This window comes from Lagopus muta, chromosome 2 (assembly GCF_023343835.1).
Source record: "Lagopus muta isolate bLagMut1 chromosome 2, bLagMut1 primary, whole genome shotgun sequence".
Classification (NCBI taxonomy): domain Eukaryota; kingdom Metazoa; phylum Chordata; class Aves; order Galliformes; family Phasianidae; genus Lagopus; species Lagopus muta.
The window spans coordinates 22,621,782-22,638,868 of record NC_064434.1 but is presented as its reverse complement, the minus strand read 5'-3'; the positions used below and the strand labels follow the sequence as shown (position 1 = coordinate 22,638,868).

The 17,087-nt window shown below is 42.3% G+C and overlaps 1 protein-coding gene and 1 long non-coding RNA gene across 5 annotated transcripts in view; one reads left to right on the top strand and one right to left on the bottom strand.

The window, feature by feature from the left end:
- Positions 1-5,266: 5,266 nt before the first annotated feature.
- LOC125689597 (glutathione S-transferase-like) lies at positions 5,267-17,046 on the top strand. Of its 2 annotated transcripts, XM_048937006.1 has the most exons (8): positions 5,267-5,836; positions 7,999-8,102; positions 8,450-8,571; positions 9,243-9,294; positions 12,377-12,509; positions 12,854-12,995; positions 14,001-14,132; positions 16,238-17,046. In XM_048937006.1, exons 3-8 carry the CDS (start codon positions 8,485-8,487, stop codon positions 16,361-16,363), a joined length of 672 nt encoding a protein of 223 aa, XP_048792963.1. In that variant the 5' UTR covers positions 5,267-5,836; positions 7,999-8,102; positions 8,450-8,484; the 3' UTR covers positions 16,364-17,046. The 2 variants fall into 2 exon arrangements, with proteins under 2 accessions (XP_048792963.1, XP_048792962.1); XM_048937005.1 differs by lacking the exon at positions 7,999-8,102 and having other exon boundaries at positions 5,709-5,836; positions 16,238-17,045.
- Positions 8,948-17,087, bottom strand: part of LOC125689604 (uncharacterized) — a 35,112-nt gene continuing 26,972 nt past the window's right edge. For 2 of the 3 annotated variants that reach the window (XR_007375350.1, XR_007375348.1), the window contains exon 4: positions 8,948-9,257. This is a non-coding gene — a long non-coding RNA (uncharacterized LOC125689604). Of the gene's footprint in view, positions 9,258-11,038; positions 11,161-17,087 lie in introns of those variants that run through there. The other variant, XR_007375349.1, reaches the window with a different exon arrangement.

The window sequence follows — 17,087 nt, the reverse complement described above, 5'->3', positions numbered from 1 at the left end:
ATGAGGAGACTGAAAAAAATAGCAACGTTTGCAGAAGATTAAAGTAAATAAAGTTGACAATAAAGGAGGGGGGAAAGGTGAGATTGGTGATCCGAGTCAGTGTGCACACTGAGAATAAATAAGCAAACTTGCAGCTTCCAATTCTTTCCTGTTGCCTGCCCTACTACTTTGCTTTCAGAACAGTTTCTCCAATACACGCTTGAAAAAGGATGTAAAAGAAGCACTGCCCTGTTTTTGGCAACAGACAGAAGGAGCTCACCCTTGCCCTTCAGCCTGAGACTCCACAGCTCATCTCCCAACCAGCCCATTCAGATAAACAACAGTTCAAGCACAGGCCACCCCCTTTTTCAAAGAACTAATTATGTTATCAAAGGCTTGCCATTGCTCTGCAGTTTTGCACTTGGGGAACTTTAGCCTTGGGATGAAAGAGCTGTGTGTTCTGGATTCCTTGTAAGCCAGCTTTGGGTAATCATTTCAGAAAATGTTACTCTAAGAAGGGAGACAGCATTGGGTGGCAGGCATAACTCTCATGCTTTGTAGAATATCTCATTGTTGATGTCCTCCTGTGAAATACACCCTTATAGCAACAACAAGAAGTGTAACAGGTGTGTGGATCTTAACCTTCATTAAACAAGCACACTCTTTATTTCCCTGGTGCTGCGGTTCCTTGCTAATCCAGGTGCTCGTGAGAAGCAGGGCAGGCTGGTCAACATACATCGCCAGGATCTAGGAGTTGGTTTTGCACTAAAAGAGGCACACTCACACGTTGCATCCTGTCCTGGTCCTTCCTGAAGCAGGAGAGACACCTTTCCCAATTAGACTACTGAAGACCCATGTATAGGTTTAGGCCTCAAAGTCTTTTTCTGCTCATTCCTATGGAGAAGCCTAGGAGTCTGTGCTTCCAGCTACAGCAGAAGAACAGACAGTGCTTATTTCATTGCCAAGGGTGTCCATGGGAAGCACCTTATATCAGAGGCTTGTGGATGGAAATGTCGGGGAAGGAATTATGATGACATTTATATAAACCTATGACGAAGGTTTAACCTGAGGAGGATTCATAAATCTTTCTCTTTACTGCTATACAATTATACTGTTTCAGACTATCTACTTGGCTTTCATGACCAAACTCCAGAGGTAATAAAACAATTTTTCAACACAAATTTCTGTGTTTGCTTTGTACCAACCTTGGGAGAAGCAGTGACACATAGCTTCACCATCACTTTTCTAGCATGGATGTGCTGCCAGTGTTTTATTTACTACAAGTTCATTACTTGTACATAAGGAGTGCATAAGGAGCTGGTTCTCAAGCACACCAAAGCCTTTTCTCAGTGTTCCTGTTTTGGGAAGTGCAGTATATCTTTTCTTGTGCAAGAGAAGTTAAAATGCTTGGAAGGTTCTTGCAGTCTTTCAGAGTGCAGAAATACTCAAGAGGGGATGGGGAAATACAGCCAACAGTGTGAAGTACAAAACTATAAAATGCAGAGCTGGAGAGGGACACTACCACCAGATGAAGAAGCTGTAGCATTAATACAGAGAATTTTCAACTTCTGCCGTTATTTTCCATGACATTCCTATTTCAGCTTTCCCTGATTTTTGTTTTTCTAGATTTTTATGATCCTTCACATGCAACCCAGAGCAATAAATCATATTTTCACATCAGCAGAGAGCAAAGCAGGTTGCATTCAATAAATCGTTAGATGTATCTGTCAGAAAAGTAAATGTACAGGTAGAAGTTTACTCATAAATATCATTAAAACACATGCTTGTTATTATTTTGAAGATAGTACAAAACAGTTAATAAAGAGAATCTTAAAAGTCAGATTATTCAATATTGTACGATAACACATCATTAATCTCACCTCATTGAATCTTTTCATGCTGACAGATCTGTGTAAGGGAGTCTGAGGGAAAGAGAATATTTCCTTTTAAAGGGAAATAAAGGCTGGAATCTATACTAAGGATACTGAATGTTATGAGAATGATGATGAACTCGGGGGAAACACAAACTTCATTAAAAACAAAGCTGTTTTATAGGAATAGAAGTGGACTTGTGTGCCCTGAAATCTATTTCTCCTTATATAAGAAGTGTAAGTAAATCTGATTTTATAAAAACAATAACCAGAACAAACAAACAAAATGTCTCACAGGATAAAAGCTGGTTTTAGATATTCTCCAGTGACCAATTTCAACTACAGTTCCCTATACTGAGGAAAAAAAAAGAAAAAAAGATGGAATAAACGCTTTTGTTCAGCTTTATAATTTATCAACATCAGATAAATGTAGAAGTCTTTGCTTCCTTCCACCTCCTTTTGAAAATATAAATGTTATTTAAACATTAATTATTTCTTTTAGTGCAACAATGCACATAAGCTTTAGATGTAACAATGTGCACAAACTGAGAGTCCTAGAAAGTCCTAGAAAGCTTTGCAGCACATGCCAGAAGCCCTATAAAGGAAACATACGCAAGTTACTATTGAAATAAGAAGTCACTGTAATACAAAACTTATTTAAGTTCAGTATTTCACATTATGGATTGAAGTTCTTTTTCAGTTGGCTTTGAAGCCTTGATGTGGCACACCTCACAAGATGGGGGATATCAACCCACTCTTTGACCAGGTTTTACAGATTTGGGGCTAGATAGCCGTGTAGACTCTGCTCCTTTTTTGGCATGTGTGTAACTGGTATTTATGTCTGACCCTGACACAGCCCTGAGTCAGCATGAGTCACCTGCTGGCTTTAGCCCACCCTTCATTTGTCCTCACTGTCCTTCTCAATGTTACGAACATCGCTAAGCATCATTCCAGGCTCTGTCTAAAGCTCCTCAAAGGGTTCTTCCTTATTCTGCGCTGTTTGTGCTGGTGATGCTGCTCTGGCCCTGCAGCCACTGGCACAGTGAAGCTGGTGTCTGTGCAGCCACTCCCGCTTTGCACACAGGGTGGCCGCCTCTGAGGCAGTTCTTGGCAATGATCCTTGGCCCACACTTGCCCACCCGCAGTGCCTGGGCACCCCGTGGGACAGAGCTGGCTGGCCCAGGTCACGGCTGTGCTAGGAAACTTTTGCTACAAGGGAAGGCACATGCCGATGCTGGGGTCTGTGTGCTGGCCTTTTGTTTTTCTAGCGTAAATCTTGTTTCTGTCCCTCCCTAACTTTCCTTGCCATTTACACTCCTCGCATGAGTGTAAATCAGGATTAGGATTGATTTTCTCAGAATTTTCTGTGCTGGTGGTCTGGATAAGTGCCAACTGGCCTGCAGAAATGTGCAGGAGAAAATGCCAACTTGGCCGACATCATATTTACAGTGATCTTGGTTGTAGCACGTTGAGCATGAGTCAACAGTGTGCCATCTCAGGGAGAGGAGGGGCAGCGCTGAGCTCTGCTCTGTGTGACAGAGACAGGGCCTGAGGGAATGGCATGGAGCTGCATCAGGGGAGGGCAGCGGGGGGTTGGGGAAAGGGTCTGCTCCAGAAGGGGGTGGGCATGGAACAGGCTGCACAGGGCAGTGGGAATGTGTGTACAGTAGGGTTTGAATTTTGGGTGGTCCTATGTGGAGCAAGGAGTTGGACTTGGTGACCCTTATGGGTCTCTTCCAACTAAGGATCACAGAATTCTAAGAGTCTATGTACTTGGGTGTTCAGTAAGGCTTTCAGGACAAGACTAGAGTCTTTGCTGGAGTGTCACAGGTCAGCATGTCTTGGGTTGCATGACAAGTTTGTTGAACTATTTTTGTGGACTCTAGTTTTATCAGTGAGTGTTTGTTCTTCATTTTAAGAGATTGATTGGAAGCACAGTGAGAATCCTAACCCCCTGCTTCATTCTCCAGCAGCATTTAGCTGCATACTCAGCCCTTACCCCTGAAAAGGTGCTGCCAGAAGTTGCAATCAGGCATGGTGCCCCAAGAAAGCAGTATTGTGGTTTGTGAACATCACATTTAGAGAAGTCTTTGAGTTCTCTAAGGTGCATCATCATGAAGTGTGTTCACAGACTGCACCAGGAACTGGACATGCTGGGTGGGGCGTGCTTGTGCCCAACCCAAGATCCTTTAAGTGGTACCTGGGATCTATGCCAGCTGCCTGGATGCTCACAGGTGTGGCTGACCAGATTTTTCATAAAACAGATTTGCTTTCTGTTCGACTCCGGAGGATTATACAACAAGTCAAGTTAGAGATGAAAGAAATCTTGTAGGCAGTAGATATGGATTTCAATGGAGCTTATAGAGGTTACATTGTTTTCACAATTGCTGAGCTGAAAGCAAAACAAAAATCTCACAAAATCATAAAACGGTTTGTGATGGAAGGGACCTCAAACATCACCTAAACATAACAAAGGATAAACTCTTCCTGGCAAACAGGGATGTGTAGAAGGGGAACAACTATTGAATCTGGATGTCACATCGTTCAGTAAATCCAAAAAGCATCAGAACAGTTTGCTTGACTGCTCATCACCATGCCTCAAGTCACAGATATCAAAGACCTCAAAGCAGGAGCAGCTTAGTCTTTACTCAGTGATGCCATCATGGACAGGTATGGGCAAACACTTCCAGCCTGTACATGTGAATTTTCTGGAGGTTACTAATTGGATTTGACATGGAAACAATAGGGAAATGTACATTTAATGATCTACTTTATTCTCCAGATGATGAATCTGAGAGGGTTAGAATTAGGCAAAGTAGGAAAAAGCACCATATCATTGTATTTTGCTGACACTGTCAGCATTTGGAGAACATAAATCACAGATTTCCAAGAGGACTCAAGTGAAAATGCATCCTTTAGAGGAGATTGCCAGAAACTGTCAGGCAGATAAACTGTAACTGAACCAGAAATATGAGGAAAAAAGAAAGCAGCAGTATTTTGAAATTTCTTCAAAGTAGTCAGGTAAAGACTTGGGTCCTGAAGTTCCCTAACTTTTGATGCTATGTAGGTACAGCCATGACTGTACCATTTCTCAGTGTTTGCTTTATGGGCAGACCTTCCGATTAGCAGATCTGATGCAGAGAGTAAATGATGCCACATCATAATATGTGAGTCTACACTAGAGGTGAGAAAATGATCCTTGCTGTCCAAATCCTACTTCACATCTGTTAAGCTACGTTTGTGTCTGTCCACACTCTCTTCCATTTTGATCATTTTATCTGACAGGCAGATGGCAAAGCTGAGGTCAGAGGTAACTATATGTCACAGAAACAGGGTAGGAAAATCATACTTTACTTCATCTCTGCATAAGCTGTGTGTACATCTCCATGTACACTCCATTGCAAAATCAGTGCTGTTTCCTTAGACATGGGCTAAGTTGTCGCATAAACTGCTCATCTATTTTTTATACCAAGTTACCACTAAGTAAATTGTCATCAGCAAGCTGTGTTTAGAAATAGTTGGGAATTGTTATCCCCTACTTTGGGTATTCTTTTTATGCCAGACAGCACTGAAAATAAGTACCTTGGTTACTGTTAAGATAGGCCTAGAATATTTACTGGATAGTTTTTAAAAAGTTGCAGTTATCTTAAATAAGATGCAGAAGAACCTACGATGTTCTCAGTGTCTTCTCTTATATGTGTGTAAAATACCCCAGTAGCTCCAGAAGAGGAGCTTGAATAGATGGCTATGATAGAAACTGTGTGACTACCCCATCATATGATCAAATCAGCAAGCAGCAGGAGCCTCTGCCTTGAGTGGCACCTTCAGATACATATGCCTTTAAGTTCCCTAACGTCAGATTAATGGCAGTAGGAGTATTTCTCTCTTATTGGGTATGGCTGGGAACTCCCCAGGCATAGGAGGAGCTGCCAAGTTAAACTAGAGGTGGGACTGTACCTGCAAGCAGTGGAGACTGAGCATAGAAGGTAAGTACAGGCTTCTATTCTTTAGTGTTTGGGCTATGGAGCAAGAAAGATCTTTTTAATCAGGAAACTAATCCTGTAGTGTGAATCACACTGGGTAAAGCAGATTCTTAAGCACTGAGAGAATAGGACAGAAATATGGAGTTTAGACAAAAATGGTAAATGTGTATGTATGTAGATACATCCACTCACTTTTCTGCTTGAAGCAGTGGTGATTTGTGCTTTTCCACCAAAGCGGTGATGCTGAGACCTTGACTGCACCTGAGTTTCCTGCCAAGCACCAGGCTGTCTTTTCAGCAGGACAAAGGTCCTGCAGGTTTGGAATGGTATCTGCCCATCTCCAGTGGCAGCAGGTGCATGGGTGTGTATCCAAACGTATCCAAGACTCAGCTTCTGATGCAGGTCCCGTAACACAGGTGTTGATAGGTGTGTGGTGGGGCCCTTTGTAGTCACTGGTGATGTTTGGTGGATGTAAGACTGAGAAGACTACAAAAAAAAAACCCAAGTATTTCTTTCTGTGTCAGAGTTTTAAGATTATTAAAATCTACTTATGGCTGATGGAGTTATTATTTATTTTAGAAAGCTGCAGCTGATGGCAAGTTTTTATTTTCTACTTGTGATTGCTCTTCACAGATTCAATGGTATACAGGATTTCTTACTCATGTAAAACAGTAAAATGTTGCCTAATGCTTTTCACTCCCTATGTTTTCCTATGCAGTTGTAGAACCCTTGGCTGTGTAACTAATATCCTATTTACTGTACGTTTTGGTGCATTACAATCAGGGTCAATGTGTGTTGGAATGATATGACACAATGTTTCTGATAAGCATGGTAATGAAGAGGCACCAGTTAGCTGTGGATAGGCAGATAAACTGTACAGTCATGCCATAAAAACTATTCACTCAGCATTTGTAGAAATGAATGCAACCACTGACTTACAGGCAGGACCATAATTAGCAGCAGTTGTTGCTAACTGAGGGTGATATTTTCTCTTTTGTATTCAGATTATGCTGTCAAAATCACACAAACCATCCTTTCTTATTGTAAAAGCACAACTAAATTTTTACCAGAATTGTTCCGATTGCTCTTTAAAATGGAGTTCTGGCAAAGAATTGTCTGAATTTACCTCATGTTAAGCACACTTAGAAAGCAGTGTGATTTGAAGAAAATATCACTGGAACACACTGAACCTTATTTACATGGGAAATGAAGTGTGAGTGCAGTCATGTGATGGCAACAGTGTGAGTATTGCAGCTTTTGTTTCCAGCACTGAGAAAATTGAAATCATCTGTAGGATTTCTGTTTGTTTGTTTTTTATCTTGTTTTGTTTTTAGGACATCCTTAAGCTTTTTTTTCTCCCATTCTGTAGTGTATGAAACTAATATGTTTGCGAAGGGGGAATTCTAGTCCCACTTTTTTTAGCAATTAGGGCAACGGAACACAGAAATTAAGGCAAATATATGCTCCAGCTTCAACACAAACAGCCCATACTGCATGAAATAGGTTTATACCAACTTTCTATCTGTGCCACAGCTCCTCTTTGTGCAAAGGTGTGGGCTATGATGGGAGCTGCAGAGATCATGGTGTGCAAGGCCCTGGGCACACATACTCCCTTGTGCCCTGGGATACATTTTGGGGGCACCTGCAGCCAGGTTGCAGGTATGGCTTTGGGGGAGACCATAAGCACGAAGGAGAAGGAGACGGGCTGAGGCCATCCAAGACAACTGATCTAGTAATTGATTTAGCTGTTGGCAACCCTGCCCCTGACAGGCAGTTTGGAACCAGATGATCTTTGAGGTCTCTTCCAACCCAAGCTATTCTAAGATTCTGTGAGTGCCAAGCACCTCAACCTGCCTCTTGGAACAGAGGGAAGATCAATGATTCATTTACTTAGGAAAGAAGTGGGTGACAGATAAAGCTGCGTGATGCACTGTGACATCTGGCAAAAAAATAAAGAAAAAAGCTAGGAACATTTCAGCCTAGCAGTATAACACCTTTTCTTTTCCCTCCTTTCAGTGGTGATCATGGCAGTGATTGTCACTGAGTAACTGCCCTGAGGGCATGGTGGATTTCCAGTGGCTTTACATTAATGTCTCCTAATGCAACGAGGTTCCCCCTCCAGCTCAGTATTCAGATTGCTTGTTTAAACATGTCTGTTTTTGCAGATGACCAAGAAAACCCCTTCCTAGTAGCACTGGAAAGCTTTTACCACTCAGCACACCTTTCCTTTCCTAGTATATGACAAGGTAGTAGCCTCGAGCTGAGCCAGGTGAGGTTCAGATTGGAAACTAGGAAACATTTCTTCTCAGAAAGAGTGGTGAGGCAGTGGCACAATCTGCATGGGGAGGTGGTGGAGTCACAGTCCCTAGGGGTGTTCAGGAACTGCGTGGATGTGCCACTGAGGGACATGGTTAGTGAGCATGGTGGGGATGGGTTGACAGGTGGAACAGATGATCTCAGTGGTCTTTTCCAACCTTAATGATTCTATGATTCTATAGTGTGTTTAAAGTCAAATAATGTACACTTGCAGCAAAGGTAGTGAGAATAAAAGGCTTTTCTCTTTTTTCCCCCCAAATAATGGTACTTACACTTGCTTTTTGAAATCTTTGTTTTCAGTTTAAAAATTCTCAAGGCATCAGGAGCTCAGAAGCATGTCAGGGAAGCCCAGGCTCACCTATATCAATGGAAGAGGGCGAATGGAGACCATCCGATGGCTGCTAGCTGCAGCTGGAGTGGAGGTTGGTTAACACTCAGCTCTTTAAATGGACACTCTGTGAAACAATTTAATATGCACACAGGGAATAAGGGTGCAAGAGGGTGAATAACTTCATTTTCAAATTGATTTAGGTTTGTGCCTACCCTGTTCAGTGGCTGGTATTTGGCATACAAACTCAATAGAGCTTTGGATTTCACAGAGATAGCATCAGTTTTCTGAAGTAATTCTAGTGTGTCTAAACAGGGATTTTTTTAAAAGGCCTTTAATGAATCTCAGTTTTCCAGCTGTGCAAAATCACTTTGCTCAGTCTCATTTAGATTGTGGTTGCAAAGTGTATAAGAAAAAAGAATGTTGGCCCACTCTTGGGGTGGTGTTAGAAAGAACTGATTTACCTTGTGCTTCCCTTGGCACTGGCTGCAGCCTGCTCTTCCCTCTAGATGTCTGTGTCTCACTTCTGCTTGCACTCCAATAATTTCTGAATCAGTGCAACCAGGCAGAAATGGCCAGGTCCTTCTGCTGCTATCCAGCCGTGGGGATGGGTGGAGAGTCCTCAGAGGATTCACAGTCAAACAGCACATCTGAAGCCTCAACTCATCGTGTTTTGCTTGGCTGGATTGTTCTGCTCGAGGTTACGTGCAGTCAATTGGAGAAAAATGCCAGAAACATAAAGAGCTCTTCTCTCTTCTTTTCCAGTTTGAAGAAATTTTTCTGCAAACAAGAGAGCAGTTACTGAAGTTAGGCCAAGGTAAGACTGTGATGCTTGAGGCTTTGGCAATCAGAAAGTTGCTCGTATTTAGCTACATTAAAATTTATTTAAACCAAAGCAAAATTCTGGGTATACATCTTGAATGCTGAAATGCCGGTTTTGTGTAACCTGTTCTTTGTAGTACCAAATAACTCCTATAAGATTGAAATCATAGCTTCTATGACTGTGGTCACAGTAACATATTAAATATGGCTAGCACTGGAAAGTTTAATGTAGGATTTGACATGGCAGTAAGGCCATGTAAAGCAGCTATGCAGGATGAGCCAGAGCCACGAATCTTCCCCCAGCTAAGTCTGACATGGTCCAAGCAGCCAGAAAGCCTTTATGTGAACTGTAGAAGTGAGACCAGATCGCATCAGCAATGCAAACCCCCAGCCACTGGCCACTTGCTCAGCTGAAGCCCGGTTTGAAGTCCTCTGCACCACCCTGGAGGGAGAAAGCCTCGCTGCCCGGGTGGGGAGGAAGCTGGGCCTGTGAGGAGCACTGCTAGGCTTGCCTGTCCTGAACTTTTTCTGCTGCCCAAGACAAGAACACCCCAGCGCAGCAAAGAGACACCCTGAAAAGGACTTGGCTGTGTTCAGGCTGCCCACTCAGATGGGGAAAGCTGCATTTAAAGAAAAGATGAAAACAAAACTAAAATGCACAAAACACCAGCAATAAAAAAGTGGCATCAGTGAGATCAGTTGTAGGTCTAGCTGGCTGGTAATCTGATGACATGGGAGGGTTGTGTGCTGTTGAGACAATAAATATAGCCCTAAATACGATAGTTTAGGTAGTATATAGTTAGGTACCCAAATCTGAATTTCCTTCTTAAAGATATTTAACCCAAACAGAATGGCATGATTCTGCATTTCGTAATGAGGCCTATCCATAGCCAGAGAAGAGAATTAAGTGGCAAGAAAAAGGATAGGGAAGTCTTCTAAAGAAAAAGAAAGGCTCTTCAAGTATATACGTATACTGAGCTTAAGAGGCTCAGAGCACAAAGAAAAAGGCTGGCTTTGACATGATGAATTGAAGAAAGACGAATATTAGTCATTTGGTGGAGTGATGCCAGATGCTCAGAGCAGGACTGAACATGAGTAACCACCACTCCCTCTACCTCCAGTTTTTTTCTCTCTCCTTGCCAATGTGCCTTGTTCCAGGAAGCCCTGAGTTCAGACTTCAGAGCACTGTTATCACCAGCCAGGTGTGGCTCTGGCCTGTGCCAACTGAAGGTCTTCTAGCAATCCTCCAGCACTTTCTGGGATTCAGCCCAGGCCAAGAACTGTTCCCAGTTCTTCAGTTCCAGCTGTACCTTGCAGCAGACAGCTGCTTTGGAGAGACTCCAGTACATCACCTGGCCAGGCCTGTACCTACTGGCCTGAGACCTGCTGGCTTGGCTCGATCTACGTAGCCACAGGTTGATGTTGAGAAGCATTGCTGTTCTGTGGCAAACAGGCCCAGGTTATAGCTCTTTAATGTATGCCCAGAGACGACCATCAGACACACAGTGCAGACAGCAAAATGAGTGGCAAACCGCTTTAAATCCTGCATGTATGTTATGTGCAGTGGTTATGTGAAGTGGTCCCATTGCAAAACCAGGAGAAGCAGCCTACTAATGGTCATAAGATAAAAATTCTTCTGTGTACAGAAGAAACAAACCAGGCATTTAGTGTTCTCACATTTCCTACACTTTATTTCTTGTCAAGGGGCAGAAAGTCAGATTTATTCTTTATTCTCCACTTAGCGCAACTCCTTGCTGAGATGTATGCTTGTATAGCTGCTATTTTTTCCATCCTGTGTTTTTTCTGCTAGATAGGGGTCTTCTAATAGGTGATGTTCTTTCCCAATCTGCAGAGGTGTGTTCTGGTAAGACATGATGACACAGGATTGTTCTGTTACTGTCTATGAGAAATAAATGGACTATTCCTTGCCACAAAGAGAGTTGCTTTTTGAATTTAAGCTGTAAATTAGTGATGTAGTGAAGATTTCTTATTAGTTCTTGGTTAGCAGAGTATTTCAGTAGCTCTGTAAAGAAGAGAGTAGGTAAAGGTGCTGTGAATTCTTGTACTTGGAAGAAATGCACTATTAATAATGACCAAGCAATTAAAATAAACGCTTACCTTTGAGCAATGCAAAGTGGCAGCTGCCTACTTGGATTTAGAGCTTCAGTGTAATTTTAACAGGTCAGGATTGTTTTTTGGATGCCCATAAACATTTAAATGGAGCAGGGAGTATCTCCAAAGCTGGCAAATGAGTTCAGCAGAAAACTGCACTAGAAAAAAATGGCTTTGCTGTGCCAAACACAAAGTCTCAGCACAACCTTGTTAAAGGATCAGCCACACTGCTTCCAGCACTGGGAGAAAACAGGGCTTGTCAGCACAGGGGCAAGAGGGGATAGTAGTAGCATGGCTGGATGGGTTTGAGTTGTTGTGAAATGACACTGGGGACAGACAGGCCTGTAATGGAAATCTACAGGGATGCTCAAAGTCCTGTTTCTGGAGCAACTATGCAAAACTTAGTGAAGCAGCAAGCTGCTGTCACACTCCCCGTCCCTGGCTTCACTGCCTCACAATGAATCTGGCACTGCTGCTCCCAGTGCCCTGACCTTTCCCTTTGTCCCAGTAGCTCAGTCTTACTGTGGTACTACCTTTATTTTTTTTATTTCCATCCTTGTCTATGTGCCTGCCAGGGAACTGATCTGCATTCAAAATAATTGGGCTTTTTGTTCTGATTTAACACAGCTCTTCATTCTCCTCAGGTCCCTGGGGCTGGAATTGCTGGGTAAGCCTTCTGCCAGCAGGGCCAGGGGCCAGGAGTGCAAGGGAACGGTGCCAGTTCCCGTCAGGCAGTGCAGCCCTGGCAAAGCTGCAAAGCATGGGGCCCAGCTGCACCTCTCTGACCAAGCTGCAAACCTGATGCCTACCAGACAGCATTTAATCTTTCCCACAATGTTAATTAACCACATGGAGTTTGAGTTAGGGCAAGGCGTCCATGATTACACTGCAAAAGTAATGCACTCTCCTGTAAAGCTAGAATTCCAGAAGGAACTAACAAGCTCTCATTTGACTTTGTGTCCTAGATGGATCCCTGATGTTCTATCAATTGCCACTGGTTGAGATCGACGGGATGAAGTTGGTGCAGTGCAGAGCCATCCTCAGCTACATAGCAGGGAAATACAATCTCTATGGGAAGGACTTGAAGGAGAGAGCCCTGTATGGTAGCACTTCCTCTTGCTTAATGAGCAATCTGTTATTTGATAGCTGCATTACACTGAACAAATGCAACCCTGTAAATCCAATAAAAAGGTGTAAGAAAGGCTAAGCAACAAAGCAGACTGCAGCCTCTGTTCAGGGTTTAATCACTGCTTATGAAATGCTGTTGAATAGAACCAGGCTTTTAGTCCTTTTAAAACTTACTTAGCTTTATTTTGTATTTAGTTTTGACTATGAAATTTGGCACTGTGATCGTGATATACAAGTCCTATAAGTTGCCTTAGTTAATTGTAATACAGTTGAAATAACTCCCATGCTGTTGTCTATTGTCTCCCCTCAAACAGGATTGACATGTATGTGGAAGGAATATCAGATCTGATGCACTTGATTTTGATGTTTCCTTTCTCTCCACCTGAGGCAAAGGAGAAAAATATTGCTACAATTGCAGAGAAGGCAACAGAGAGGTACTTCCCTGTCTTTGAAAAGGTATGTGACAGAGAGGATGCCTAGAAAACTTGCATTTACAGTTATCAGAAACTTTCCCAAAAGTAACATACTTGTAACATACTTGTGGTATAGTTAGATCCAGATCCTCAGTTTTCTTGGCTCTCACAAAGAAGGGAAAATGATACAGCACATCTTCTGTTTGTTAGATTATGTTGTTGGGGTTGTAATACTGTTACAGCCACCAAGCAAACAAAGTGAAATGTTTTCAGTTCATACAGCATATCTTTTTGCAGATGGAAAAACAAGCACATATGTTGTTGTTTTTGGTTTTTTTTTTCCGTGAGAGAAAATTCCACTCTTGTATTTGTTCAGAGCACATCTCTCTGCTATCCTTCAGTTGAAGAATGCAAAAAATCCCTTGCAAATAAATCAGATAGAGAGACAAAAACACTGAGGTATTAGGACTGCTTTAGTAAAACAGCCTCAGATTTCTGCATGCCTCACTTGCAAAACAACAAACCAAACCCACGAGTCCTGGCAACACTGTTCACTTTTGTAACATTCATTTAGTTTTGATGGAAAACAATAATAAAGGCTGAACATCCTAGAAGTTCCTATTACTGTAACAACTTACTCCCAGAAGCAGGGATTTTCTTTGGTTACCTATTGTAATTTTGCATACTAAGATTGCTTCCTGTATGTTGAACAGAACCATAAATTAAATATCTAAATGGCAATTTTATGAATTCTCTCCAATTCCTTCTTATCTCTATTTATAACCTTATAAGCTAATAGCTTATTTAAGCACGTGGCTTTGTTTTCCCAGTACCAATCGTCACCCAACATTACCAAATGACCAGAGTTTGTAATATGGGTTCCTTACAACATTCCAACAACAGTGAAGTGATTTGGGCTCACAGATCTCCAGCTAAAAAGTGAAGCTTTGCTTATAATCACTTATGGTCACTGATTAGCTCTACAGCTGTGCCATAAGGCTTAGCTGCCAGGTATCATCTGCAACCCGTGCTCTCTTGTACTCCACAGGTTTTGAAACAGCATGGCCAAGACTTTCTTGTGGGAAACAAATTCAGCTGGGCAGACGTTCAGCTCATGGAAGCCATTTTAGCAGTGGAGGAGAAAGTACCTTCTGTGCTTTCTGGGTTTCCTCAGCTGCAGGTAATGATGTTATTGAACATGTTTGTGTTCAGGAACCACACGGTACAAAGATCTCACAGATTTCATGAAGGGACAGTCCTGCAGTGATTGTCTCTCCATTCTGTGTAAATCTGTTCTGTGTAAACTACCCGTGTTTGTGTTTGTTTAACATAAAGCACAGCAGTGAATAGATTTTGTAAGGCACCGTGCCCCTGTTTAACCCCATTAAGGCATATCTCTCCCTCTTCAAGTAGCTTATGCTATCTCAGTAGAAATCAATGTCATTCTAAGGAAACCACTGATCTAAGCTGCCCTGTTTTCATTTTCCTGTCTCCTGCTTGTGAATACTATCTAATAGTAATAACAAACTACGTCTGTGACATAGACTGACATGTTAGAATATGATAGAGCATGCCATTTTCTTTACTGTCTAGTATTGTAAGTTTGGGATTCTATTAACTTTACTACTTTACTTTCTAGCATGGCTAGAAATTGAAGCCCTGACCAAAACAAACAAACAAACAACCACAGTTTGCCTTCAGTAATCAACTTGATATCATCAAGGATGAAATTTCTGCTTTTGTACCATGTGCAAAATCTGCAACCAAGCAGAAGTAAGGCAATCAGAAATCAGAAAATTCCAGATCTGCAGCATGCTGTAAGAGCCCAGTGCTCGAGCAAACCTGCAGGAGTCAGAGTTTTGATACAGTGGATCCAAATAGTCTGAGACTAAAAAAAGCAAATACTGTTCAGTAGTTCAACCTTGTGCCTGTAATCTCGGTAAACAGAGCAGTGTAAGCAATGCAAATTTAGACTGATAAGGCCATGCTTGATGTCATTGCTTTGTTCTTAAAAACAGTTAACCTAAAGCATGCACTCAAAGACTTGGGCTTTGATCCCATGAACAAAATAAACAGTCCAGCATCAGACTATCCTAACTGGAATTTCTGCTTTGTCCTTGAGGAAAAGGAGTGGGGAGGAGATGTGATATTCTCCCCTTCCCCCTAAATCCCAACCCCAGCAGTTTGAATTTTGAATGACAGAATGAGCTGCTTTAGCAACAAGGTTGGCAGAGTTTTGTGACAGACTGCAACCTGTGCACCATTTTTCAGCCTCAGGAAATTCTGGCCTCTAGCTCCCATCTTTTGGGAAAATATCTTGTCCACCAGGTATGGGCACTGTTCGTCTGACATGACTTGAATCATAAGGATGCTTTCATTGCCAGAAGAGAAAATACTTCCAATATTGGTGGTTTTTTACTATACAGTTTTTACTTTTCTTGCTCCTTCCTGTATTCCCCCTTATCCTTCCAGTGCTTGTAAGGAAGAAGAAATGTTCATACATGTGCCAGCAAGAAATGGCTATTGTTCTGTGAAGCTCCTCTCCCTTAGTCCCATTGTCAGAAGAGGTTCTCATATACATAATATTGCTGAGCTAACTGTGGGATATCCAGATGCTCAAAACCTGCTCCAGTGGGTCTTCTCAGACTGACCGTGAGAGAAGGCATCTCTTGTCATCTGAGATGCCCAAGTCGTCCTCATCTTGGCCTCCAGACAAAACTGTAGAAGGGAACTGGCCTGAGGCCTATGCTATATTTGCCAGCTCCATGTAAATAATTTGGCTGTGTTGGGTGAGACACGTAGCACAAGAAGCCTGAGCAGGACAACTGAGGTGAGCAAAGAAATGGCTTCCAGCCATTTCACTTTCACCCATACAATCTTAGAAGTGCTTTGTGGTAAAAATAGAAATCATATTGCTAATTTGGTTTTCCTAGGTGGTAAGTTTGCACCATCATAAGAAGCAATGGGGAAAAAAAGCTTGGTTAGTTCGCATGGACCTTCCAAACTAATCCCTGATGCTTCTAGATACTGCAGTTTTGCCTCCAGTTTCTTGCAGGCAGTGGAGATCTAGGTGTTGCTTGCTCCAACACTGCTTTTGCTGATAAGAATAAGCATTTGGCAGCAGCTGGGTCCTTCTCGTGTTAGGCAGGAGGAGCCTGTGTAGATCTCCTCAGCGCCTGAATGAATCTATTCTACCAGCAGGGGGAAGAAGCTGTCCAGTATCCTACGTATGGAAAGTTGCTGCTCGCTTCGTCGGGACTTATTCCTCTTGCTTTTATTTTTCAGGCTTTTAAAACCAAAATGAGCAACATGCCTACAATTAAGAAGTTCCTGCAGCCTGGCAGCCCAAGGAAGCCCCCACCAGATGAAAATTATGTAGCAACTGTGATGAAAATTTTTAAGCTAGATTGAGAGCAATGTTAACTTCACTAAGTCCCAAAGTGCTGGAAAGAAAGACATCAAAACCCAAACCCTTGAAGGAAGTAGGAAACTCAGTAAAGTTTTTTTTGGTACTTAAAAGCAATGGTAGAAATAAATAGAAGAGTGAAATAAAGCATTCTGTTTACTCTGGCAGTGTGACAGCAGATTTGCCTTTTTAGGTGTCTAATGCTTTGCAGCACATGCAAACAAAGCAGAATGGAAGCAAAGAACTCTGCCAGAGTAGGGAACTTACTCCTTTGTAAGGAGAGTGATGAAGTGCTAGTATGGAAGAATGATCCAAGGGGTGGAACCCCCATGCTGTGAGGACAGGCTGGGAGAGCTGGAGCTGTTCATCCTGGAGGAAGGAAGGCTCCAGGGAGACCTGAGAGCACTGGAACAGGTTGCCCAGAGAGGTGGTGGACATCCTGTCCTTGGAAACGTTCAAGGTGGGTCTGGATGTGGCTCTGAACAATCTGATCTAGCTGTAGATGTCCCTCTTCATTGCAGGAGAGTTGGACCAAACGGTCTTTAAAGGTCCCTCCCAACCCAAAATATTCTGTCTCTATGACTCTGTGAAAATAGGTTTCAAAATAATGACTACAGAAGAGAACAAAGAGGAAAAAAAAAAGAAATTGGAAAAAAATTTGAAAGGTGCATCTGGTAAAGAGAAAAGAGAATAATGAACCTTCTTTGCAGATTGCTTGTTCTACAACAT